The 27,610-nt window shown below is 36.1% G+C and overlaps 1 protein-coding gene across 4 annotated transcripts in view; it reads left to right on the forward strand.

Moving 5' to 3' along the window:
- The window catches only part of SPATS2 (spermatogenesis associated serine rich 2), a 178,113-nt gene that overhangs the window by 97,936 nt on the left and 52,567 nt on the right, over positions 1 to 27,610 (forward strand). For 3 of the 4 annotated variants that reach the window (XM_036891302.2, XM_057486549.1, XM_036891292.2), the window contains 4 exons: positions 3,306 to 3,563; positions 9,410 to 9,489; positions 11,826 to 11,934; positions 13,052 to 13,101. In XM_036891302.2, the coding sequence (XP_036747197.1) occupies positions 3,539 to 3,563; positions 9,410 to 9,489; positions 11,826 to 11,934; positions 13,052 to 13,101 (264 nt within the window). In that variant the 5' untranslated portion in view covers positions 3,306 to 3,538. The remainder of the gene's footprint in view (positions 1 to 3,305; positions 3,564 to 9,409; positions 9,490 to 11,825; positions 11,935 to 13,051; positions 13,102 to 27,610) is intronic. The other variant, XM_057486550.1, reaches the window with a different exon arrangement.

The following is a 27,610-nucleotide window of genomic DNA, read 5'->3' on the forward strand; positions in this document are numbered from 1 at the left end:
TTGTAGTTTTGATTTATATTTCTCTAATGGTGGGTGAGTGATGTTAATATCTTTTCATATCTTTCATATCCATTTGTATATCTTCAGAGAAATATCAAAGTCCTTTTCCCATTTTTAAATAGTGTTACTTATTTTTTTTGTTATTAAGTTATAGAAATTCTTTATATATTCTGGAAATTAACTCCTTATCAGATATATGATTGCAAATGTTTGTTTCCATCCCATAGGTTGCCTTTTCACTCTCTTGATTATTTCCTTTGATGTACAGAAGGGTTTAAGTTTGAGGTAGTCCATTTGTCTACTTTTTTTTTCCTACTGTGCTTTTGGTGTCATATCTCAGAAATCATTGTCAAGAGTGATGTCATGAAGCTTTCCTATGTTTTCTTCTAGGAGTTTTAAGTCTTATATTTAAGTCTTTAATCCACTTTAATTTTTGTATATGGTATAAGGGTAAGTGACCAACTTCATTCTTTTGCTTGTGGACATCCAGTTTTTCCCAGCACCGTTTGTTGAAAAGACTGTCCTTCCCCACTGAATGATCTTGGCACCCTTGTCAAAAATCATTTGGCCATATATGACAGAATTATTTCTGGGCTTTCTATTCTAGTCCATTAGTCTTAATGTCTGTCTTTATGCCAGTACCACACTATTCTAATTACTGTAGCTTTATAGTATGTTTTGAAATCAGGAAGTATAAGACCTCCAACTTTGTTCTTCTTTGTCAAGATTGTTTTGGCTATTGGAGGTCTTTTCCTGAAATTGAAAAAAAAAACAAACAACACCCACACCCACACACCCCCCCACATATATATAGTGATATTTATTATTTTAATGATTCATAAGTGTACTGGTCAGTGGCATTAAATATGTTTGCAGTGTTGTACAGCCATCACCACTGCCTATACCCAAAATTTTTCATCAGTCCCTACAAAAACTTGCTATCTGTTAAACAATAACTCTCCCTTTCTTTTTTCCCCTTAGTTCCTGGTAACCTCTATTCTACTTTTTGTCTCAATTTCTCATGCCTTTTTAATCCATGTTCCCATTCCCATAAATATAAAAGCTTAATGTCTTTTGTTGTGATTTGAAATGAGAAATGTGGTAATAGGTTTTAAAACTGTACATGTTCATCCTCTTCCCATTTCCCCATCCCGAGAGTCACTGAGCTGCCCACTGTGGCTCAGGGTCCTAGAACCAGCAGTTTATGTTGCATGGCTAGCACCAGGGGCGTGGTCTGTGACCATGGACTTTATTTAGAACAGAATAAATTGAAGATGACGTCTGGTTCATTAGTTTCCTTAGTTTTAGGCTCTAGCTCTCAGAGGTAACTAGTCCAAGACTGACCATCTTGAATTTTCTTTACTATTTAATAAGCAGCAACAAATTATTGTAAATATCCAGATAGCATCATTTTCACTTTCTCAATAAATCCATCCATTATTAATTGCTGGTTTTCCCACATTTCAAACTTTAATTAATACAATGCGGTATTATATCTTTTGTTCCCGTTTTAGAAAAAATGCTTGACTGAATGGTTTCTTATGTAGAAGTGGCTGGGTTTTTGTGATTTGTTTTCTAGCTCTTACTTTATTGAATCCAAATTCTTCTTTGAAGTATCGAAATAAGTATTCAAAGGAGAATCTGCTTTTGGTTTTGGGAGGTTATGTTGTTTTCCAGATTGGGTTCTTTGTCTGCTGTGTGGTAATTTCTCCTCTTTCCTCTCTCTTTTGTTATGGGGAATTGATAGTTGCTGTGTCACTTTTATGTATTGTCATGTTTTACATGGAAATCTCCATTTATACCTTTTGTTCATAGTTGCAGAGTATAGATGAAATATCCTTGAGGTGTTTTCCACCTTATTTGGGACCTATCCCACCCAACCTTGCTCATCAGCTATGGTTAGTTGTTGACTGTTGCTTTCATCCTCTTTTCTTTAAACTGAGGACGTGAGGGTAGAGAAAGCTTGCTATTGAAGAGCTTAATCCTTTTTGGTAGATCTGAATTCTGTTCTGTCTTCTAAAATCTCATAAAATGTTATCTGTTGTAACCACTCTGTGCAGTGGTAAATTCCATGTGTTTCCAAAAGGCTTTGGCTGATTTTTCCACTTTGGGTCAATGCTCTGGTGGACGGGAGCCCCATAGGTTCAGCCTGCCTTTACTCAGGTCCCAAGGTGGTTTGTAAAAGAACTCACTTGCTTTTTTTTTTTTTTTTTAAGTATAATGGACGTACATTATATTAGTTTCATGTGTATGATATAATGGTTTGATAGTTTTATAAACAGAAAATTGATCACCACAGTAAGTCCAGTTAACATTCATCACCATACAGAATTTTTTTCTTGTGATGAGAACTTTCAAGGTACACTTTCTGCTACATCTACTTCAGATAAGTAATACAGTATTAACTGTGGTCACCATGCTGTACATTACATCCCTATGAGTTACTCATTTTATAGCTGGAAATTTGTCTCTTTTCACCCCATTCACATATTTCTCTCATCCCTTGTACCCACCTTAGGCAATCACCAGTCTGTTCCCTAATATCCATGAAGGCTCTTGCTCTTGATGTGTTTTTGTTTTTTTTTTTAATTTTCCCAGGGCTATCTATCCATTCCTTTATTCTCCTCTTTCCACATTGGAAAATATTCCATAAAGATTACTCTCATTTCCTTCTTGGATTTGCATTTTGTAAAATGTCTTTCCTAGCAGGTGTCTAGGTTTAAGAGTTCTGTGATTCTCTTTATGCTTTCTTTACCCAGAAACCTTGTATATGTATTTTTTAAAGTTTAGTAATGTGGAAGAAATAGCATTTGTATCTTTACAATTTGTAGGAGCTCCCTGCAGTATCAACTACTCCATATTTTAATTTTTTTATTTTCCTTATTAAAGTTCCTTTGTGTTCTCCCTACTCACTCCCACCCCACCAAGGGAAGGTTAGATACAGGAAATTCTAGAGGAATAGAAAACACCCTTGATTTGGACAGGAAGAGCAGATGGTAAGAAAGATCTTAGGGAGTGATAAGAGGTAATATTTTAGTTTATAAGTGGTGGGGGGGTATTTGAAATAGATACAAAAGATGAGAAGACTAAAAAAACATGCTTTCTGAACTAAGAAGAGGGTTTGATGCTAAGATTAAACTTTCTTAAGGAGCAAAATACTTTTTACAGCTACATTCTTTCTAGAGTACTTTTAATAGCTAATTTGCTTGGAAAAAATACCAAATCAAACCTGTGGATCTCTCTCAGAAATTTCATACAGATAGCTGTTATTGTAGTAGTGATGTGTGTGTTTTTTCCCCCTCCAGAATTTCTGTGGAAATGAGTGCCTGCAATGAGATTTCCTGACAAGAAGTTGATACAAGAGAAGGAAAGGAGATCAACAGTAGCAAACTGGTTTCAGATAACCAGGATTTTGTACTTATCTCCTCCAACTACAGACGTCATTGCCTACTTTTAAGTCAGAGATAACTACAGTCAGAACCCAGACAAGGCGAAAGGATACATTTCTTCTGCATTTTTTGAGATTAGAGAAACTGCAATGTCTAGGAAACAAAACCAGAAGGGTAAGATTACAAGTGGGCATAAATTGTTAAAAGCATAGCTGTGAAGTGATAATCACCGTGAATATCTATATATAGTTTTAAAGGTTCTCTTAATGTGTTTGAATGGCTATACTTTGCCTCACCCATGCAGTATCATTGATAGGCACAACTTTTTGTCGTGACTGCAGTTAATTTTAGAGAGTGCAGAACGTTCACAAGTTTATTTGTTGTCTCTTTTACTATCTAAGTATTTGTGGATATTAGATTTTAACTTCATGTGTTTGGGAATCAATTCATGTAACAACTCCTTTTCTACTCTTATAAACCTATTAAATTGGAATATGCTTTCAGGAAAGGCAAATGCATCTTGAAAGTACACTTGAAGTGAACATATGTTGGAGGAGTGGTGGGAGATCACTTACTACAGGATATCCTATATCCTGTGAGTTGACGTTTCATGGGAGACAGGAAATGAAGCAAGAGTTAAATGCTTCCAATTTTTGATTAGTTCTTTAACTTTCCTGCCAGGATTGCTCTAGCTTCTTGGCTAAAGTCAAATATGAGGTACAAAAAGTCAAGAATTACTGAGAATAGTTATAAAGAGGGAAAGGACAACAAAGACTCTTTAAAAATCACTTTTTCAACTTTCCTGGAATAACTGTAAAAATGTAAAGGGACAAACTTAATAGTAGCATGAGAGCTATTATATAAAATGGGAATATATTTGTTAAAAGAATGACAGTAGCTAGAGAAGGAAATTCTGACTTTTTTTTCCTCACTCAGTTGAATGTTCAATTTAAGGTTTAATGTTCTTTAATAATTCACAGCACCAGCATCAAAAAGACTAAGAACAACAAATGCTGGCAAGAATGTGGAGAAAGGGAACCCTCCTACACTGCTGGTGGGAATGTAAAGTAGTTCAACCATTGTGGAAAGCAATATGGAGGTTCCTCAAAAAACTAAAAATAGAAATACCATTTGACCTGGGAATTCCGCTCCTAGGAATTTACCCAAAGAGTACAAGTTCTCAGATTAAAAAAGATATATGCACCCCTGTGTTTATCACAGCACTATTTACAATAGCCAGGACATGGAAGCAACCTAACTGTCCATCAGTAGATGAATGGATAAAGAATATGTGGTACATATACACAATGGAATATTATTCAGCCATAAGAAGAAAACAAATGCTACCATTTGCAACAACATGGATGGAGCTGGAGGGTATTATGCTCAGTGAAATAAGCCAGGCGGAGAAAGACAAGTACCAAATGATTTCACTCATCTGTGGGGTATAAGAACAAAGCAAAAACTGAAGGAACAAAACAGCAGCAGTCTCACAGAACCCAAAAATGGACTAGCGGCTACCAAAGGGAAAGGGGTTGGGGAGAGTGGGTGGGAAGGGAGGGATAAGGGGATTAAGGAGTATTATGATTAGCACACGTAATATAGAGGGGGCACAGGGAAGAAATTATTATAGCACAGAGAAGACAAGTAATGACTCTATAGCATCTTACTATGCTGATGGACAGTAACTGTAATGAGGTATGTAGTGGGGACTTGATAACAGGGAATGTAGTAACCACTGTTTTTGCTCATGTGAAACCTGAGCATAAGATTGTATATCAATGATACCTTAATTTAAAAAAATGTTAAATTCCAAAGAAAACATACAGATGTCCAACAGGTATGTGACAAAGTGTTCAACATCACCAATCATCAGGGAAATGCAACTCAAAACCACAATGAGGTATCACCTCACACCTGTTAGAAAGGATATTATCAAAAGACAAAAATTAACAAGTGTTGGTGAGTATGTGGAGAAGGGATCCTCATATACTGTTGGTGGGAATGTAAATTGGTACAGTCACTATGGAAAACAGTATGGAGATTCCTCAAAAAATTAAAAATAGAAATACCATAGGATCCAGCAATTCCACTTCTGAGTATTTTTCCAAAGAAAATGAAAACACTAATTCAAAAAGATATCTGCACTTCCATGTTCACTGAAGTATTGTTTAGTAGCCAAGATGGAAACAGCCTAAGTGTCTATCAGTAGATGAGTGGATAAAGAAAATGTGGTATATACATGCAATGGAATATTATTCAGCCATAGAAAATGAGGAAATGCTACCATGTGCAACAACTTGGATGGACCTCAAAGACATTATGCTAAGTGAAATAAGTCAGACAAATACCATATGATCTTACCTAAACTGAGGGATCTAAAGTACAGAATCTAAACAAAACAAAAATCAAGCTCATAGATACAGAGAACAGATTTGTGGTTACCAGAGGTAGGAATTAGGGTGTGGGTAAAAGGGGTCAAAAGGGGTCAAAAGGTACAAATTTATGGTTATAAAATAAGTCATGGGGATGTAATGTACAACATGGCAACTGTAATTTATAATATGTTACATATTTGAAAGTTGCTAAGATAGTAGTCTTATAGTTCTTAAAAGAAAAAAATATTTTGTAACAATGGTAGTGACATGTTAACTAGACTTATTGTGGTGATCATTTTGCAGTTTATACAAATACCAAATCATTATGTTTTACATGTGAAACTAATGTAATGTTATATATATGTCAACTATACCTCAATTAAGAAAAAAAAATCTCGTTCAATGTTGTTTAGATATATGGGATAATCAGACTCTGATATTTCTGTCATCCTCAGGGCCTAAAACAACTTTTGCCTGATTTCAGCCAGCAAAAACAGTAAAGCCTACAGTATTTACAAATATGTCAGTGATACTGTAAATAACATACTTTTTTCAAAATGTTCCTAAACATGTGCTATTTGAAATAATTCCAAGAAACTTCTAAGATGGTTCCTAATAGAGTGAAATAAATGATAAGAAGAAAGCTCAATTTCAAGGGTTCCTTGTATACTTTATGAATCTTGCCTGAGAATAATATCTAACTGCAGTTTTTTCTTTAAAAATATATTTCTGATAGAATATACACGTTCTTCTATCATAGGATAGATATCACAAAATGAGATCCTGCCGTATTTCCTATCAATGGAAGTATGTAAATCTTAGGCTTTCTTTGCATGAAACATAAGAAAACTGTTAAAGCTCTAAATATTGTTGATGGGAATTAAAAATAACTTTCTCTATAATGCTGAGAGGCACTTAAGCTCCAGTTTACTGAAGCAAGGTTTTGAATATACTAAAGTTGTTGGTTTGAGCCAAAAGAGGCAATATTAGGTGGTAAATAGAGAAGATGTTAAATTATTGCTTTTTCTTTTTGGAAAACTCGTTATTTAGAACCTAAATACAAAATTAGCATTTGTGCCCTGGGAGGCTGACCTGTATGGACTGCCTCAGTGGCTCTCTTGCCCGCAGGCTTCTGGTTAGGTTTAGCCATTGGGCAACACAGGCAGGAGTTCAGAAGTGGGGAGGAGAGTGAGGTCAGGATATTAATTCCTGCATGCTTTCCCTGAGGGGTCATTATGGGTTTACAGTGTCCTCTGACCAAATGTCATAGTTATGGAACTGTGGCCCTCTCCACACCAGGTGAGCCAAAGATGAAAGAGCCTTCTGTCTTTGGGTTTCAGTAATTCCTCTCTCCTAACACCTTTTTAAAACCTCAGGTAGGCAAGGTACATTGTTCTTATTAGCCCAGGGGTACTACATTTTATCTTGTGGTTTTCCTGCTCCCTAATAGCATCAGAAATAATTCTTTATTCAGCGCTCCTCAGATTCCCTGATTTTTGAGTGTACATTTGTTTCCTGCTGGAATCCTGACTAAAATAGCTGCTTTATGTATTTTTAATGCTCTTAACTGGAATACCAGATAAACCCTATTAATACTTATGTTAAGTTTCAGGGGTGGGGGTGGCAATAACTAAAGGTGTTTGCAGAACTACCCTTTGTTTTCCTGCACTTTGTTTCATCTAATGTGTTGTTAAAGGAAAAAAATAAACTATTAGATGATGTATAAGAAATACCAATACATCATTTAAATATAGACACCTAAATGCTGTTTTACTTTTGGCTAAATGAGATTGGTCATTTGATTCTCTAATAAGACTATTGATGTCCTTTGTATCATCTCACTGTTCATGAATATGTCTTTGGGGAAGAGTACTTACAACATTCCTGTTATATTTTTGGCTAACCTATAGCAATTCTGAGAAGGTTGCTGGATAGTATTTTGGCTATATAAAATGTTCATCTTTATATCCTGTGTCTCTTTTCAATTAATAAAGATAATTGGGAGTTAACTGTAATATTTAGTCATCTGGACAATTTAGGCCTGAATACTGAGTTTGTGTAAATGCAGCCTGATTTGTCATTTGGTTAACAGTCTTAAACTGCCAATATTACAGGGGTTAAATCTAAATTCATTCATGGTTCATTCGTAATTGGCAGGCATAGTTTCTCTTGGAATGACACGGGCTCCATTCATATCCTTTTTTCCACTTTTTGTACCAAAGTGTTACTCTGACTTATAAATTATCAGTCCTCCATAGCAACCATGGTATTTGAAACTCAGAGGAATTTGAAACACAGAATAAAGATAGAACTGTAAAAGAGGCTTTAATTAAAAGATATCTGTAATCATAGCAAAAGAATTTGGAAAGTGTACAAGAATAATGCTATATCTTTTATACCCCTATGTTACTCTCTTTGGGCTGCCACAATAAATACTACAGACTAGGTGGCTTCTAAACACCAGAAATTTATTTCTCATAGTCTGGAGGCTGGAAGTCTGAGAACAGAGTGCCAACATGATAGGGTGAAGATCCTCTTCTGGGTCACAGACTTCTTATTGTGTCCTTACATGGTGGCAAAGGCTAGGGAGCTCTGTGGGTTCTCTTTTATAAGAATACTAATCCCATCATGAGGGACCCACTCTCATGACCTGTTTACCTCTCAAAGCTCCCATCTATTAACACCATCACTTTAGGATTTCAGTGTATGAATCTGGGAGATATAAACATTCAGATCACAGCAACCACTTTTCTCAAAATGTCCACTTTTACTTACTTTGTTAAAATGCTAACCCCCAAGCTACTCCCAAAAGTGGTGCATGGATCAGCCATGCTGATACTACCTAGGAGTAAAAAAGACCACAGGCCAGACGACTGAATCAGAACCTGTGTTCTAAGCTAAGATTCCCCGGGTTGGTAAGTTATACACATCAGAATTTGAGGAGCACTCTAACCATTTCCTGAGATTGCCTCTTGTTAGTTTAAAACAAAGTTGTCAAGTGTTAATGCTGAGGTAATTTATTGATCATATAGTCTCAGGTAAAAAAACTGATTAAATTTGCTGATAGTCTTTTCTTTGTAAGTGCAAGGGAGCCAAACTCTTTTCAGCAATCAGTCACATTGAACTAAGTTTTCCTGTATTGTGCTGGTAATATAAACTCTGGTACATTGATTGCTTTATCAGGCATTATGTTGGGAGCAATGTGTGTGGTACAGTCTAGAAGGAACTTACTTTCATGTATTGTTAATTATTAATGCTACAGAAGCTGTCATCCTCACTCATTTTTTCAGATTCATTGGTGTTAAATTTTTCTTTAGGATACTGTTTCCTTGCAGCATTTTTAGAGAGCCTTTTAAATTAAAATGGGGTAGTTAAGAAAGACATCAAGGATTATGGGACAGTTAATATAGTTTATGTATTTAGTGTTCTCAAACTGTGACAGTTTCTATTAAAATCAAATTTTATTTTATGATTTAATTCAAATTATTAGCCATGTCTATAATAGAATTTGCAAAATAGCAACTAAGTTGTTAACTGTCTATGGGAGGAAAGCAGCTGGTACTAGCCCTTCTTTTTGGGGGATGGATTACATGTTACTTTTGGATCATGTTGAATGTATTTTTTCCTTCTCATTTTTTTCAGATTCATCAGGATTTATTTTTGATTTACAGTCCAATACGGTACTGGCCCAGGGAGGAGCTTTTGAGAACATGAAAGAGAAGGTATCACTAGTTACTGTGGGTTATAAACTTGAATGTCATGGAAAATTTAGTTATTAATACAGTCATTGTCTACACAAACTCATTAAGAAAGTGAAATTTTAAGAACAAACCGAATGCCACTGTGTATCAGAATGTGACTACCACGAAGGTTTTGAGGAATAAGAGCTTACTAAGTGTAAGCATGATTTTCCTTGCATATCTCCATATACATTTATTCTAAATTTTCTTAAAGACATTTTAATAGTAATTAATATTATAACAATATTTATATGGTTAAGTGTCTATTTCATTTGGGCAACATTCTTTAAGGAACAATCTGAGTAGGATCTTTCCATTTACTTGAAGAGGAAGCTTAAGTCCAAGAGACTTCAGAGCAAGAAGAAAAATAGATTTTCCAAATAATATTCTTTTGGAAGAAAACCAGATGTTTTTAGTATTATAACCCTTAATGAGCAATACTGAGAAAAACATAAAACAAAAGCTTTATGTGCTTTTTCTGTCTTACTAAAAAAATATATTGTTGATTATGCAGTTATAAATAAATACTGGTTCAGTAATATAAACACGTATACATTTTAAGTTATCAGAATCTTACCTTTATCATTGAATCTGTAACTTTTGCCTAACGTCTATTTTCTAGTAATCAGTGCTAAGTTTTTTGCTCATCTGAAAAGTATATATATTATAAATTAGTCCTCTTTGGATTATAGATTATCTATCTTTCCACCTGTATGGTTTTAAACCTTATCATTGTTCACTTAAGCCTGAAAAAATGCATAGAATGATATAAAAGCAAGTATACTAAAAAGAACTTAGGTTCTAATAAAGACTCTGCTTATTACTTGAACAAGATGCTATAGTTCTCTTCATCTACAAAGGGACTTCCTATCTAACTGACTAGATAACTAAAAAACACACCTAACTCTCAGATCTTTGTTTCTAACAACCACTCCCTTGATCTTGGAGAAACAGCTAATTTTACATTATGTGATAAGATAAGAAATAAAAATTGTAAGGATTTGGGATGGAAAAAAACTGCTTTTATTTGTAGACACTGCAATATCTACTTAGAAAAACCACAAAAGCAACAAATTACTAAGAATAATAAGCATTCATCAAGGTTGCTGGATATAAAATTGACATACAAAAATGAAAACAATATGTAATTGTTACAAAGCTATGTATTTTTAATCTCAAAAATATAAAATAACTTACGAATAAATCTGACAAAATTGACATCTATTTTAAAGAGCAATTTGGCATTATTTAATGAATTTGTAAATGCCCTATTATTCAAGAATTCTGCTAGTGGTTATTTATATACAATAGAGACATTCTTTCACTATTCACAGAAGGCCTGTTTTTTTTTTAATTGCATAAAATGTGCCAAACATTGTTTTAGGCACTGAGGATTCAGCAGCAAAAAAGTGTAGGAATGTTCATTATGTCATTTTTTTGTAATAGCCAAACATTGGAAACAATGCAAGTGTCCATAAACAGAAGAATGAATAAATTGACTATATTCATATAATGGAAGTACTATGTAGAAGTTAAAATAAATGAGTAAGAGATGCATTTGTCGACATGAAAAAAAATCCAAAAAACGTTAGGTGAATAAAGCAAATCGAGTACAGACGTATACAATATAAAGTTATGTTATATATGTATTACCTTTAGTATATAAGTATATATTACCTTTGGGTATATACATATATCATAAAAGTACAAAAACATGTATCAAAACACCAAATTCAAGGCAGCAATCTCTGGAGAGGGGGAAATGAGATCTATGAGGGACTTCATGGGGGCTTCAATTGATTTATTTTATTAAACTGGCTGTCACATAATGAGTGTTCATTTTGTTTTCTATGCTTGAAATAGCTTATACTAATTAGAATTACCTTTATAGTGTTATACAATTAAATTATATGAAGTAAAAATATTTTGAAAAATGCTATACAAAATCTAAGTTGTTACTGTTAGTGGTTCATTAAACTTTATACCTTTCTCTATAGTATGCTAAAAATGAGGAAACACTGATGCTAAATTAATACCTGATACCTAAATTAAGTTACCCTTCCTTGAAATAAAATCTAATACATTCCTTTTACTTCTAGAAATGTTTTTCTGAACTTGGAATTAATTTTTTATGTGCTGTTATCACTCATCTATTAATCATTCCCAATGAGATGGTTGTATGTACTCTCACTGGCACTAAAGAGTGATACATATTGTTAAAAATGAAATGTCATTCCTTCCATTATTCTCTGTAATAGGCCTCACTTGCCAACTAACCTACTGGTATTAGAACTAAATTACCCTATCATCTGTTCCAGATAAATGCAGTGCGTGCAGTAGTTCCCAATAAGAGCAACAATGAAATCATCCTGGTTTTGCAGCACTTTGATAATTCTGTGGACAAAACAGTACAGGCATTTATGGAAGGTAATCTTAGATCAATTTTTTAATAAGTTTTTATTTTTTTCAAACAGAAATTGCTTCAAACTTTTATAACATTCATTCAGCAATCTAGTCTTTCTTAGATGATAGAGCAGACCCCATGATAACTAATATACCATGCCATTTTTTAAAGGTATCTCTTAAAGATACCTCTTTCAGCCCTAGAAGTAATTCTTTTACAAGTTATAGGATATCTGGAATAAGAGATGAGTTACGGAAACTTCATCCTTTTACTCAAAATGTTCTCTAATGGTATTTAAAGAGAAATCATGTGGCCAGTGGTATAAGGAACTCAATTGAAGTTGAGTTGAATAAGAATTTAAGAAATTCTTAATGACAAAGCAGTGAACCTATGACCCAGCAACTGATGGCAAATTCAAGGACTCAACATTCTCTTCCAGGCTCCAGTATTTAGTTTGGCTCTAGCAAGTGATCAAATGTATGGATTTGAGTTTCCCTGTCTAACATAGAGAAGAATGATGGGCTTAGCCAGGCCTTCAGTTTGAGTTGAGGAGTGTTTTTTTACAAACTTCTTTCCATGTAACTTGATTGAGAAAAACTTTGCCTGAAGCTACTGTATCATTGAACAGTGACATCAGATAAGGTCTCCCTGTTTCTATTTTTCTGAATTTTCCAGTATAGAATAAACAGGTCCAAATATTGTAAGGTTTCTCTTCATCATCATCTGTTTTCCTTATTTTAGTATTTGAGTCTAGGGTAGTGTACAGCTCTCTCTAAAATAATGTAGCCAAGATGGTATGTAATCTTCTAGAGAAGAGAGGATAGCATATTTGGGCTAAAACGAGTCATCTTTGTATTTGATCTAAATTATGTAAGTAAAGTAATTTTCAAAATGGTCAGGCTACATTTGTCTCTCCTTGGAAGAACTTTCTGAGGAAATGAAAAGGAGAAGGGGGATCTAAATGAGCAGGTGTTCCAAAAGGTAAGTATGGTATCATTACACTGGCTCAGAGATATGAACTTTAAGTTTTCCTAGAGGAGCTTTGGAAATTCTCTTGCAGTTACAAAATGTAGGGACACTAACTCCTGCCTAACCATGCTTGTGGTAGGAGAGAAAATCTGTAATTGGTTTCTCTTACAGGTAGTGCCAGTGAAGTACTCAAAGAATGGACAGTAACAGGCAAGAAAAAGGTAAAAATGTTCAACTTAAAAGCTTAGTATCAATATTTTTATTCTAAGAAACTTTAGGCCTGCAAAAATATTTGTAAGAGAAGATTGACATTTGCATCTAGAGCTCACCTGGTTAAAAAATTTTCTTCTGTGACATGGAAACACAGCTGTGTATGTAGAGCACCAGTTTCCTCATGTGATTTAAGGCAGGAAACAGAATGACTCTGCCATGGTACAGCTGCTGAGGGTTTATGAACGTTAGGGATGAAATAAGAGAGCATGTCAAGGAAAGCATCTAGTTCAGTGGTTTTCAATGTCATTCATATCATAGATCAGTTAAAATAGTTCAGATTTTTAGGTCAGACAACTGCATTATAGTTCCTGATGATAATGAGCTTTGACATAAAGCCTAAAGAGGAGCTTTGCTACTATCAGCTGTGCAGAGGGGTCTGATGTTCCAGTTTAGGGAAGTAGAGCACTTAAGTGTGGAGTCGATCAGAGCTGGATTTATATCCTGTTCCACTACTTACTGGTTTTATGACCTGGGACTTTAACCTTTGTGTGCCTTAGTTTGCTCATCTCTAAAATAGGAGAACAATACTAGTTCGTACAAGTATCTAATACATATTTGTCTAACATACAAGCTCTAATGTCTAACATAGTCTAACATATTAGTTCTCATTCTCTTCTCCTTATCCACTTAAAACTGAATGCTTTACCAAAAGGATACTAGCTGGTCTCAAAATGCTTCCTATAGCTCTTTAAACCTTGCTCCTTTAGGAAATGCTTGAAGTATGGAATTTTATCAGTTACCTCTATGAAATCTCTTTGAGGTGTTCTTTTCCTGTATTAGGTTAGTGCTAGAGTTCTGGAATGCTTTTTTTTTTTTGGAATGCTTTCTTGATGAGTGACTTCTAAGATCTACTTTCTCATCACTTTTCAGATACGCACCTCTAGATCTCTTTTTATCTAACAAAACTGAAGGTCTATACTGTTAAAAAGTAACTCTGCATTCATCACTACCACCCAGCCCCTGGCTACCACCCTTCTACTTTCTGCCTCTATTATTTTGACTTCTCTAAAGTACTTCATGTAAGTGGAATCATACAGTATTTGTCCTTTTGTGGCTGGCTTATTTCAATTAGAATACAGCTCTCAGGTTTCACCCATGTTGTAGCAAAGGTCAGAATCTCCTTCCTTTTAAAGGCTAAAAATATTCCATTTCTATGTATATACCACATTTTGCTTCTGTAATCAGCCATCAATGGATACTTGGTTTGCTTCCACACTTTAGCTATTGTGAGTAATGCTGCTATGAACATGGGTGTACAAATATGTCACTGAGACCCTGCTTTCAGTTCTTTTGGTGAAGTAGAATTGCTGGGTCATACAGTAATCCTTCTTTTAATTTTTTGAGGAATTGCCATACTGTTTTCCACAACAGTTATGCCATTTTCATGCCCACTAACAGTACACAAGAGTTCCAATTTATCCACATTCTCTCCAGCTCTTGCTGTTTTCTGTTCTTTTGATAGTAACCATCCTAATGACTATGAGATATCTCACTGCAGTCTTGACTTACATTTTCCTAATATTTAATGATGTTGGACATCTTTTCTTGTGTTTGTTGGCAATTTCTATATCATCTTTGGAGAAATGTCATATGTGTTTTTTTTTTTATTTCATACTGTCAGTGTGGTATATTACACTGATCAATTTTCTTAGGTTGAACCATTCTTGCATTCCAGGAGTAAATCCCACTTGGTCATGGTGTATATAATCCTTTTAATGATTGTGCTGAGTGTGACTTAAAAATTTTTTACTGGGATTTTTAAAATCAATGTTCATAAAGGATATTGGTCTGCAATTTTCTTACAGTATCTTTGTCAGGTTTAGGTATCAGGGTAATGCTGGCATCATTGAATGAACTAGGAAGTGTTTGTTCCTCTTCATTTTTTTTTTTTTTTTTTTTTTTATTTTATTTAATAATTATTTTTTATTGAAGGGTACTTGACACACAGTACTACATTACATGAGTTTCAAGTGTACAACACAGTGGTAGAACATTTATATACATAATTCTAGGTTCCAGCTATCACCCTACCAGGCTGTTACAATATCTTGACTATATTCCTTATGCTATACATTACATCCCGGTTACTAATTTATTTTACCATTGGAAGTCTGTCCTTTTTTTTTTTTTTTTTTGTGAGGGCATCTCTCATATTTATTGATCAAATGGTTGTTAACGACAATAAAATTCTGTATAGGGGAGTCAATGCTCAATGCACAATCATTATTCCACCCCAAGCCTAATTTTTGTCAGTCTCCAATCTTCTGAGGCATAACAAACAAGTTTTTACATGTAGAACAAATTCTTACATAATGAATAAGTTACATAGTGAACAGTACAAGGGCAGTCATCACAGAAACTTTCGGTTTTGCTCATGCATTATGAACTATAAACAGTCAGTTCAAATATGAATACTCATTTGGTTTTTATACTTGATTTATATGTGGATACCACATTTCTCTCTTTATTATTATTATTTTTAATAAAATGCTGAAGTGGTAGGTAGATACAAGATAAAGGTAGAAAACATAGTTTAGTGTTGTAAGAGAGCACATGTAGATGATCAGGTGTGTGCCTGTAGACTATGTGTTAATCCAAGCTAGACCAGGGCAATAAACATCCATGTATGCAGAAGATTTCTCTCAGAACGGGGGGGTGAGGTTCTAAGCCTCACCTCTGTTGATCCCCAATTTCTCACCTGATGGCTCCCCTGCGACTGTGCCTGTCTTAGGTTGTTCCTCCCTTGAGGAATCTTACCCGTCTCTGGCTAACCAGTCATCTTCCGGGGCCATACAGGGAAATGTGAAGTTGGTAAGTGAGAGAGAAGCCTTATTGTTTGAAAAAGTTAGCTTTTTACTTCTTTGCATATTTATGCCCTGTGGCTTCTATGCCCAGCATTTGTCTTGAGGTATCTTTACCACTTGGAAGAATTATGATACTCGGTAAATTTGATATGAGGCACGAATTCTATTTAAGGGTTGTAATTAGGAAGGAAGAAGAAAAGCTATAGAAGTAGCAGGCGGAAGAAAACATGGGAAGATTGATTATTTCTTTGATATATCTTCTTGTAGAGTAACTTCAGCATGTATAGGTTTTAAGCTACTACTTAAATTGCACACACACATTAACATAATAGGAGTATAGTTACATAACCAAAGCATATCTGTAATTACCAGCCATCTGCAGTGAAACCAAGAAAACCAGTTAGGCACCTTAGGCATTTGTGAAAACTTATCTATGATATGGTGGATATTGTCCAAATGAACTTGAACAGTCTGAGAGAAATCAGACAAATTAAAACAACCCATTCCTGGGGACTGTTCACATGCCATATGTTCTTTTAACAGTAAATAGTCTGTAGTTGTAAGAGTTTGGAGCGCTACAATTTGCACTTCTCCAAATTCTTGGTTGAGTTCCAACAGTATAGATCCAGTCAAATTTGTTGTTTTACTGTATGCACAGGCCAGCTTAGATATCTCCTTCCTCATTCCCATGGCAAGTCCAGGAACTGGTGGGATGAGTGCATCTACAGCTGTAGCAGTGCGTGGATCTTTGTTGGGGTTTTTTGATGATCATCTTCTGGCATGAGTCTTCCAGAGAGTGCAGATGTTGGAAGTTCTTTTTCATATCGTATCTTAGTTGATTTTCGGGGTAGCCAAATTAGGCTTTGATCCTCTGTATAAACACAAACAGACCCTTTGCCTACACTTTTATATGCCCTTTATACCCTTGTGTAGAACTCGTTGGAGGTTACCACACAGGAACTGCCCTTTTTTTTTTTTTTGCTATCACTAATCTACACTTACCTGACGAATATTATGTTTACTAGGCTCTCCCCTATACCAGGTCTCCCCTATAAACCCCTTTACAGTCACTGTCCATCAGCATAGCAAAATGTTGTAGAATCACTACTTGCCTTCTCTGTGTTGTACAGCCCTCCCTTTTCTCCTACCCCCCCATGCATGTTAATCTTAATACCCCCCTACTTCCACCCCCCTTATCCCTCCCTACCCACCCATCCTCCCCAGTCCCTTTCCCTTTGGTACCTGTTAGTCCATTCTTGAGTTCTGTGATTCTGCTGCTGTTTTGTTCCTTCAGTTTTTCCTTTGTTCTTATATTCCACAGATAAGTGAAATCATTTGGTATTTCTCTTTCTCCGCTTGGCTTGTTTCACTGAGCATAATACCCTCCAGCTCCATCCATGTTGCTGCAAATGATTGGATTTGCCCTTTTCTTATAGCTGAGTAGTATTCCATTGTGTATATGTACCACATCTTCTTTATCCATTCATCTATTGATGGACATTTAGGTTACTTCCAATTCTTGGCTATTGTAAATAGTGCTGCAATAAACATAGGGGTGCATCTGTCTTTATCAAACTTGATTGCTGCATTCTTAGGGTAAATTCCTAGGAGTGGAATTCCTGGGTCAAATGGTAAGTCTGTTTTGAGCATTTTGATGTACCTCCATACTGCTTTCCACAATGGCTGAACTAACTTACATTCCCACCAGCAGTGTAGGAGGGTTCCCCTTTCTCCACAGCCTCGCCAACATTTGTTGTTGTTTGTCTTTTGGATGGCAGCCATCCTTACTGGTGTGAGGTGATACCTCATTGTAGTTTTAATTTGCATTTCTCTGATAATTAGCGATGTGGAGCATCTTTTCATGTGTCTGTTGGCCATCTGTATTTCTTTTTTGGAGAACTGTCTGTTCAGTTCCTCTGCCCATTTTTTAATTGGGTTATTTGTTTTTTGTTTGTTGAGGCGTGAGAGCTCCTTATATATTCTGGACGTCAAGCCTTTATCGGATGTGTCATTTTCAAATATATTCTCCCATACTGTAGGGATCCTTCTTGTTCTATTGATGGTGTCTTTTGCTGTACAGAAGCTTTTCAGCTTAATATAGTCCCACTTACTCATTTTTGCTGTTGTTTTCCTTGCCCGGGGAGATATGTTCAAGAAGAGGTCACTCATGTTTATGTCTAAGAGGTTTTCGCCTATGTTTTCTTCCAGGAGTTTAATGGTTTCATGGCTTACATTCAGGTCTTTGATCCATTTTGAGTTTACTTTTGTATATGGGGTTAGACAATGGTCCAGTTTCATTCTCCTACATGTAGCTGTCCAGTTTTGCCAGCACCACCTGTTGAAGAGACTGTCATTTCGCCATTGTATGTCCATGGCTCCTTTATCAAATATTAATTGACCATATATGTCTGGGTTAATGTCTGGATTCTCTAGTCTGTTCCATTGGTCTGTGGCTCTGCTCTTGTGCCAGTACCAAATTGTCTTGATTACTATGGCTTTATAGTAGAGCTTGAAGTTGGGGAGTGAGATCCCCCCTACTTTATTCTTCTTTCTCAGGATTGCTTTGGCTATTCGGGGTCTTTGGTGTTTCCATATGAATTTTTGAATTATTTGTTCCAGTTCATTGAAGAATGTTGCTGGTAGTTTCATAGGGATTGCATCAAATCTGTATATTGCTTTGGGCAGGATGGCCATTTTAACGATATTAATTCTTCCTAGCCACGAGCATGGGATGAGTTTCCATCTGTTAGTGTCCCCTTTAATTTCTCTTAAGAGTGACTTGTAGTTTTCAGAGTATAAGTCTTTCACTTCTTTGGTTAGGTTTATTCCTAGGTATTTTATTTTTTTTGATGCAATTGTGAATGGAGTTGTTTTCCTGATTTCTCTCTCTGTTGGTTCATTGTTAGTATATAGGAAAGCCACAGATTTCTGTGTGTTGATTTTGTATCCTGCAACTTTGCTGTATTCCGATATCAGTTCTAGTAGTTTTGGGGTGGAGTCTTTAGGGTTTTTTATGTACAGTATCATGTCATCTGCAAATAGTGACAGTTTAACTTCTTCTTTACCAATCTGGATTCCTTGTATTTCTTTATTTTGTCTGATTGCCGTGGCTAGGACCTCCAGTACTATGTTAAATAACAGTGGAGAGAGTGGGCATCCCTGTCTAGTTCCCGATCTCAGGGGAAATGCTTTCAGCTTCTCGCTGTTCAATATAATGTTGGCTGTGGGTTTATCATAGATGGCCTTTATTATGTTGAGGTACTTGCCCTCTATTCCCATTTTGCTGAGAGTTTTTAACATGAATGGATGTTGAACTTTGTCAAATGCTTTTTCAGCATCTATGGAGATGATCATGTGGTTTTTGTCTTTCTTTTTGTTGATGTGGTGGATGATGTTGATGGACTTTCGAATGTTGTACCATCCTTGCATCCCTGGAATGAATCCCACTTGGTCATGGTGTATGATCCTTTTGATGTATTTTTGAATTCGGTTTGCTAATATTTTGTTGAGTATTTTTGCATCTACGTTCATCAGGGATATTGGTCTGTAGTTTTCTTTTTTGGTGGGGTCTTTGCCTGGTTTTGGTATTAGGGTGATGTTAGCTTCATAGAATGAGTTTGGGAGTATCCCCTCCTCCTCTATTTTTTGGAAGACTTTAAGGAGAATGGGTATTATGTCTTCCCTGTATGTCTGATAAAATTCCGAGGTAAATCCATCTGGCCCGGGGGTTTTGTTCTTTGGTAGTTTTTTGATTACCTCTTCAATTTCATTGCTGGTAATTGGTCTGTTTAGATTTTCTGTTTCTTCCTGGGTCAATCTTGGAAGGTTATATTTTTCTAGGAAGTTGTCCATTTCTCCTAGGTTTCCCAGCTTGTTAGCATATAGGTTTTCATAGTATTCTCCAATAATTCTTTGCATTTCCGTGGGGTCCGTCGTGATTTTTCCTTTCTCGTTTCTGATACTGTTGATTTGTGTTGACTCTCTTTTCTTCTTAATAAGTCTGGCTAGAGGCTTATCTATTTTGTTTATTTTCTCGAAGAACCAGCTCTTGGTTTCATTGATTTTTGCTATTGTTTTATTCTTCTCAATTTTATTTATTTCTTCTCTGATCTTTATTATGTCCCTCCTTCTGCTGACCTTAGGCCTCATCTGTTCTTCTTTTTCCAATTTCGATAATTGTGACATTAGACCATTCATTTGGGATTGCTCTTCCTTTTTTAAATATGCTTGGATTGCTATATACTTTCCTCTTAAGACTGCTTTTGCTGTGTCCCACAGAAGTTGGGGCTTAGTGTTGTTGTTGTCATTTGTTTCCATATATTGCTGGATCTCCATTTTGATTTGGTCATTGATCCATTGATTATTTAGGAGCGTGTTGTTAAGCCTCCATGTGTTCGTGAGCCTCTTTGCTTTCTTTGTACAGTTTATTTCTAGTTTTATGCCTTTGTGGTCTGAAAAGTTGGTTGGTAGGATTTCAATCTTTTGGAATTTTCTGAGGCTCTTTTTGTGGCCTAGTATGTGGTCTATTCTGGAGAATGTTCCATGTGCACTTGAGAAGAATGTATATCCCGCTGCTTTTGGATGTAGAGTTCTATAGATGTCTATTAGGTCCATCTGCTCTACTGTGTTGTTCAGTGCTTCCGTGTCCTTACTTATTTTCTGCCCAGTGGATCTATCCTTTGGGGTGAGTGGTGTGTTGAAGTCTCCTAGAATGAATGCATTGCAGTCTATATCCCCCTTTAGTTCTGTTAGTATTTGTTTCACATATGCTGGTGCTCCTGTGTTGGGTGCATATATATTTAGAATGGTTATATCCTCTTGTTTGACTGAGCCCTTTATCATTATGTAGTGTCCTTCTTTATCTCTTGTTACTTTCTTTGTTTTGAAGTCTATTTTGTCTGATATTAGTACTGCAACCCCTGCTTTCTTCTCACTGTTGTTTGCTTGAAATATGTTTTTCCATCCCTTGACTTTTAGTCTGTACATGTCTTTGGGTTTGAGGTGAGTTTCTTGTAAGCAGCATATAGATGGGTCTTGCTTTTTTATCCATTCTGTTACTCTGTGTCTTTTGATTGGTGCATTCAACCCATTAACATTTAGGGTGACTATTGAAAGATATGTACTTATTGCCATTGCAGGCTTTAAATTCGTGGTTACCAAAGGTTCAAGGTTAGCCTCTTTAGTATCTTACTGCCTAACTTAGCTCGCTTATTGAGCTGTTATATACACTGTCTGGAGATTCTTTTCTTCTCTCCCTTCTTGTTCCTCCTCCTCGATTCTTCATATGTTGGGTGTTTTGTGCTGTGCTCTTTCTAGGAGTGCTCCCATCTAGAGCAGTCCCTGTAAGATGTTCTGTAGAGGTGGTTTGTGGAAAGCAAATTCCCTCAGCTTTTGTTTGTCTGGGAATTGTTTAATCCCACCGTCATATTTGAATGATAGTCGTGCTGGATACAGTATCCTTGGTTCAAGGCCCTTCTGTTTCATTGTATTAAATATATCATGCCATTCTCTTCTGGCCTGTAGGGTTTCTGTTGAGAAATCTGACGTTAGCCTGATGGGTTTCCCTTTATAGGTGACCTTTTTCTCTCTAGCTGCCTTTAACACTCTTTCCTTGTCCTTGATCTTTGCCATTTTAATTATTATGTGTCTTGGTGTTGCCCTTCTTGGATCCTTTCTGTTGGGGGTTCTGTGTATTTCCGTGGTCTGTTTGATTACTTCCTCCCCCAGTGTGGGGAAGTTTTCAGCAATTATTTCTTCTAAGATACTTTCCATCTCTTTGCCTCTCTCTTCTTCTTCTGGGACCCCTATAATACGGATATTGCTCCTTTTAGATTGGTCACACAGTTCTCTTAATATTGTTTCATTCCTGGAGATCCTTTTGTCTCTCTCTATGTCAGCTTCCATGCGTTCCTGTTCTCTGATTTCAATTCCATCAATGGCCTCTTGCATTCTATCCATTCTGCTTATAAACCCTTCCAGAGTTTGTTTCATTTCTGCGATCTCCTTTCTGGCATCTGTGATCTCTTTCCGGACTTCATCCCATTTTTCTTGCGTATTTCTCTGCATCTCTGTCAGCATGTTTATGATTCTTATTTTGAATTCTTTGTCAGGAAGACTGGTTAGGTCTGTCTCCTTCTCTGGTGTTGTCTCTGTGATCTTTGTCTGCCTGTAGCTTTGCCTTTTCATGGTGATAGGAATAGTCTGCAGAACTGGGACGAGTGACGGCTGGAAGGACTTCCTTTCTTGTTGGTTTGTGGCCCTCCTCTCCTGGGAGAACAGCGGCCTCTAGTGGCTTGTGCTGCGCAGCTGCGCGCAGACAGGGCTTCTGCTTCCTGCCCGGCTGCTATGGAGTTAATCTCCGCTGTTGCTGTGGGCGTGGCCTGGCTCGGGCAGCTACTCCAAAATGGTGGAGTCACGTTGGAGCAGGAGCTGCTGGGAGGCTATTTATCTCTGTAAGGGGCCTCCCTGCTCCCTGCAGCCCAGGGGTTAGGGTGCCCAGAGGTCCCGGATTCCCTACCTCTGGATTAAGTGGCCCGCCCTGCCCCTTTAAGACTTCCAAAAAGCACCCGCCAAAACAAAACAACGACCACAAAAAAAAACAAGAAAAAAAATTTTTTTAATTAAAAAAAAAAAAAATTTTTTATTTAAAAAAAAAAGGTGGTCGTTCGTTTTTCTTTATTCTCCGGTGCCAGCCTCAGGCCTCTGCTCACCGGTCTTTCTGCCCTGTTTCCCTAATATTGGGGTCCCTGTCCCTTTAAGACTTCCAAACAGCGCTCGCCAAAACAAAGCAGCAAAAAAGCAAAAAAAAAAATGGTCGCGCGCTTTTCTTATGTCCTCTGTCGCCCAGCCTCCAGTGCCTGCTCACTGTTCTTGCTGCCCTGTTTTCCCAGTATCGAGGGCCCTGCACTCTGGCCCGGATGTCTGGGGCTGGGTGTTCGGAAGCCCTGGGCTCCGTCTCCCTCCCGCTCTGCCTGCTCTTCTCCCGCCGGGAGCTGGGGGGAGGGGCGCTCGGCTCCCGCGGGGCCGGGGCTTGTATCTTACCACCTTCGCGAGGCGCTGGGTTCTCTCAGGAGCGGATGTGGTCTGGATATTGTCCTGTGTCCTCTGGTCTTTATTCTAGGAAGGGTTGTCTTTGTTATATTTTCATAGATATATGTTGTTTTGGGAGGAGATTTCCGCTGCTCTACTCACGCCGCCATCTTCCGCCCCCCCCCCCCCTTCAGTTTTTTTGAAATGTTTGAGAAGAATTGGTTTTAGTTCTTCTGTAAGTGTTCGGTAGATTTCATCAGTGAAGCCATTGATTGAGCCCAAGGCTTTTCTTTTGTTAGATTTTTTTGGGGAGTGAATTTTTGTTTACTGATTTAATCTCTTTACTGGTTATAGGTCTATTCAGACTTTTTCTTTATGATTTTGTCTTGGTAAGTTTGTGTTTCTAAGAATTTATTCATTTCATCTAGGTTATCCAGTTTGTTGGCATACAATTATTCATACTTTCTTATTATCCTTTTTATTTCTGTATAATCAGTGGTAGTATCCCCACTTTCATTTCTGATTTTAGTAATTTGAGTCTTTTTTCTTTATTTCTTCTTCCATCTAGCTAAAGGTTTGTCAGTTTTGTTGATCTTTTCAAAGAACCAGCTTTTGGTTTCAGTGATTTTCTCTATTGTTTTTCTATTTTCTATTTCATTTTTTCTCTGTTCTGTTCTTTATTTCCTTCTTTCTGCTAGCTTTGGGTTTAATTCTTTTTCTAGTTTCTTAAGTTGTGAAGACAGGTTGTTAATTTGAGTTCGTTCTTGTTTTTTTTATTATTATTAAAGTGTCATGGATATGCCATCTTATGTTTATGTTGGTTTCAAATATACAACACAGTGGTTCAACAGTTATCCGTATTATTAAATCCTCACTTCCTCTAGTGCAGTCACCATCTATCAGCGTGTAAGATGTTACAGAATCATTAACTGTATTCTCCATGTTGTACTACCATCCCCATGACCAACTTATATTGTGATTGCAAATTATTGTGTCTCTTTATCCCCTTCCCCCTTTACCCCCCACCCCTCTTGCTTGGTAACCACTAGTCCCTTCTTGGTGTCTACAAGGCCGCTACTATTTTGTTACTTCTGTTTAGCTTTGTTTTTATACTCCACATATAGATGAAATCATTTGGTACCTGTCTTTCTCTGCCTGGCTCATTTCACTGAGCATAATACCCTCTAGATCCATACATGTTGTTGCATGTGAGAGGATTTCTTTTCTTCTTATGACTGAATAATATTCCATTGTATATATGTACCATCTCTTCTTTATCCATTCATCTACTGATGGACACTTAGGTTGCTTCCATATGTTGGCTATCAGAAATAGTGCAGCAATAAACATGGGTGCATATGTCTTTTAAAATCAGGGATTTTGTTTTCTTTAGGTAAATTCCTAGGAGTGGAATTACTGAGTCAAATGGTATTTCTGTTTTTAGTTTTTTGAGGAACATCCATATTGATTTCCACAGCAGTTGCACCAATTTACATTCCCACCAACAATGTTGGAGGGTTCCCATTTCTCCACATCCCTGCCAGCATTTGTTATTTTTTGTCTTTTGAATAGTGGCCATCCTAACTAATGTGAGGTGATATCTCATTGTGGTTTTAATTTGCATTTCCCACATGATTAGCGATGTGGAGCATCTTTTCATGTGCTTGTTGGCCATTTGTATTTCTTTGGAGAAGTGTCTGTTCGGGTCCTCTGCCCATTTTTTGATCAGGTTATTTGTTTTTTGGGTGTGGAAGCATGTGAGTTCTTTATATATTTTGGATGTTAATAACCCCTTATCAGATGAGTCATTTACAAATATATTCTCCTATACTGTAGGATACATTTTTGTTCTGCTGACGGTGTCCTTTGTTGAACAGAAGGTTTTTAGTTTTATGTAGTCCCACTTGTTCATTTTTTATTTTGTTCCCCTTGCCCAAGGAGATGTGTTCAGAAAAAAGTTGCTCATGCTTATATTCAAGAGATTTTTGCCTATGTTTTCTTCTAACATTTTTATGGTTTCATGACTTACATTCAGGTCTTTGATCCATTTTGAGTTTACTTTGGTATATGGAGTTAGACAGTAATCCAGTTTCATTCTCTTACACATAGTTGTCCAGAGATCTTTCTTGTGTTTCAATGCAAGCATTTATAGCTATAAATTTTCCTCTTTGCACCACTTTCTCTGTATCCCATAAGTTTTGGTATGGTGTATTTTTATTTTCATTTGTTTCTTAGTATTTCCTAATTCTCATTGTGATTTCTTCTTTGATCCATTCATAGTTTTAAAATGTGTTGTTTAATTTCCACAGTATCATGAATTTACCTGTTTTCCTTCTGTTACTGATTTCTAACTTTAACCCATTTTGGTCAGAGAATATACTTTGTATGATACCTGTCTTTTCAAAATCTATTGAGACTTCATTTGTGGCCTAACACAAGATCTATCCTAGAAAGTGCTGTGTGTGCTTGAGAAGAATGTATATGCTATTGTTGCTAGATAGAGTGTTCTGTATGTCTGTTAGATATAGTTGGTCTATTGTGTAGTTAAATCTTCTGTTTCTTTACTTATCTTATGTCTGGTTGTTCTATATATTATTGTGAGTAGGAGATGGAAGTCTCCAAGTATTATTGTAGAACTGTCTGTTTCTCTTTTCAGTTCTGTTGGTTTTGCTTCATATATTTTGATGATCTGTCATTAGGTGCATAAATTTTTATAATTGTTATATTTCTTGCTGTATTGAATCTTTTATTAATATGTAATGTCTTCCTTTGTCTCTTGTAACCTTTTTAAATTTAAAGTCTATTTTTGTCTGGTATTAGTACAGCCACCTGTGCTCTCTTTTGGTTACTGTTTGCATGGAATATAGTTTTCAATCTTTTCACTTTCAATCTATGTATGTCTTTAAGTCTAAATTAAATCTCTTACAGACAATAGTCTATAAAATTATGTGTAATGGATCATGAGTGTTTATCCATTCTTCCAATCTCTGTCTTTTGATTGTAGAGTTTAATCCTTTACATTTAAAGTAATTATGATTATAAAGGTCTTCTGTCACTGTGCTATTTGTTTTCTACATGCTTTTATCTATTTTGTCCCTCATTTCCTGCATTACTGTCTTCTTTTGTGTTTAATCTGTTTTATAGTAAAATATTTAAATATGAAAAAGAATATAAATATAAAAAATGTCAAATATATATGTAAATGTTTTAAATACAAGAAATGTTTATGGTAAGTGTTTAAATTCCTGTCTCATTTCCTTTTATATGTATTCTGTAGCTCTTTCTTGTGGCTACCATGGCAATTACCTTCAACATCCTAAAGATGTAGCACTCTAACTTAAATTTATACCAGCTTAACTTCAGTAACATACAGAAACTCTGCTCCTTTACAGCTCCAACCCCACCCTCACCCCTTTTGGCTGTTGATATCATAAAATTAGTTTTTTACGTTGTGTGCCCAAAAGCATAAACAAATATTTTTAATGCATTAGTCTCTTAAATTATTAGAAAGCAATATCTGGAATTACCAGAGCTGCAATTGATACTAGCTTTTAAGACTAATCATTTTTTTTATCATTAAATGTATTAGTTTCTTAAATCATATAGAAACCAAAATGTACAGTTATAAACCATTATTACAATAATACTAGCTTTATAATTGCTCATATACTTACTTTATCGAGATATTTATTTCTCCATATGATTTCAAATTACTGTCTAACGTCTTTTCATTTCACACTGTAGAACTTCCTTGAGCATTTCTTGCAGTACAGGTCTGGTGGTCATGAACTCTCTCAATTTTCATCTATATGGGAATGTCTTTATTTCTCCTTCACTTTTGAAGGACAGTTTTGCCAGTTACAGTATTCTTGGTTGACAGTTTTTTTCTTTTAGTACCTTGAATATATCTGCCTACTGCCTTCTTACCTCCAAAGTTTCTAATGAGAAATCTCCCTTATATGTGAGATGAGTCAATTGTTTCTGGCTGCTTTCAAGATCTCTCTTTGTCTTTGTTTTTCGAAACCTTGATTATAATGTTCCTGTGAGTCGCTTTGAGTTTATCTTAGAGTTCATTAAACTTCTTGGATGTTTATATTCATATCTTTTGTCAAATCTGGGAAGTTGTCAGCTATTTTTTCTTCAAATAGCTTTTTGTCCTTTTTCTTGCTTTTCTTTTTGGACTTTCACAATGTGTATTTGGGTCAACTTAATGGTGCCCCACAGGTCCCTTAGGCTCTGTTTAGTTTTCTTCAGTCTTTTTTTCTTTCTGTTCCTCCGACTTGATGGTTTCCGTTGTCTTATCTTCAAGTTCACTGATTCTTCTGCCTGCTTAAATATGCCTTTGAATCCCTCTAGTGAATTTTTAAGTTTCAGTTATTGTATTTTTCAGCTCTAGAATGTCTTTTTAGGTTTTCTGTATCTTTATAGCAATTTCCACTTTGTTCATATTTCATTTTCTTAACTTTCTCCACATCTTCCTTTAGTTCTTTTAACATCTTTAAGACAGTTGTTTTAAAGTCTTTAAAATATCTGCCAACAGGTGTTTTTGGGGAATAGTTTCTGTTGACTTTTGAATGAGTCACACTTTCTTGTTTCTTTGTGTGCCTTGTGATTTTGTTGTTGA

The sequence above is a fragment of the Manis pentadactyla genome, chromosome 10, assembly GCF_030020395.1.
Source record: "Manis pentadactyla isolate mManPen7 chromosome 10, mManPen7.hap1, whole genome shotgun sequence".
In the NCBI taxonomy this organism is placed as follows: Eukaryota; Metazoa; Chordata; class Mammalia; order Pholidota; family Manidae; genus Manis; species Manis pentadactyla.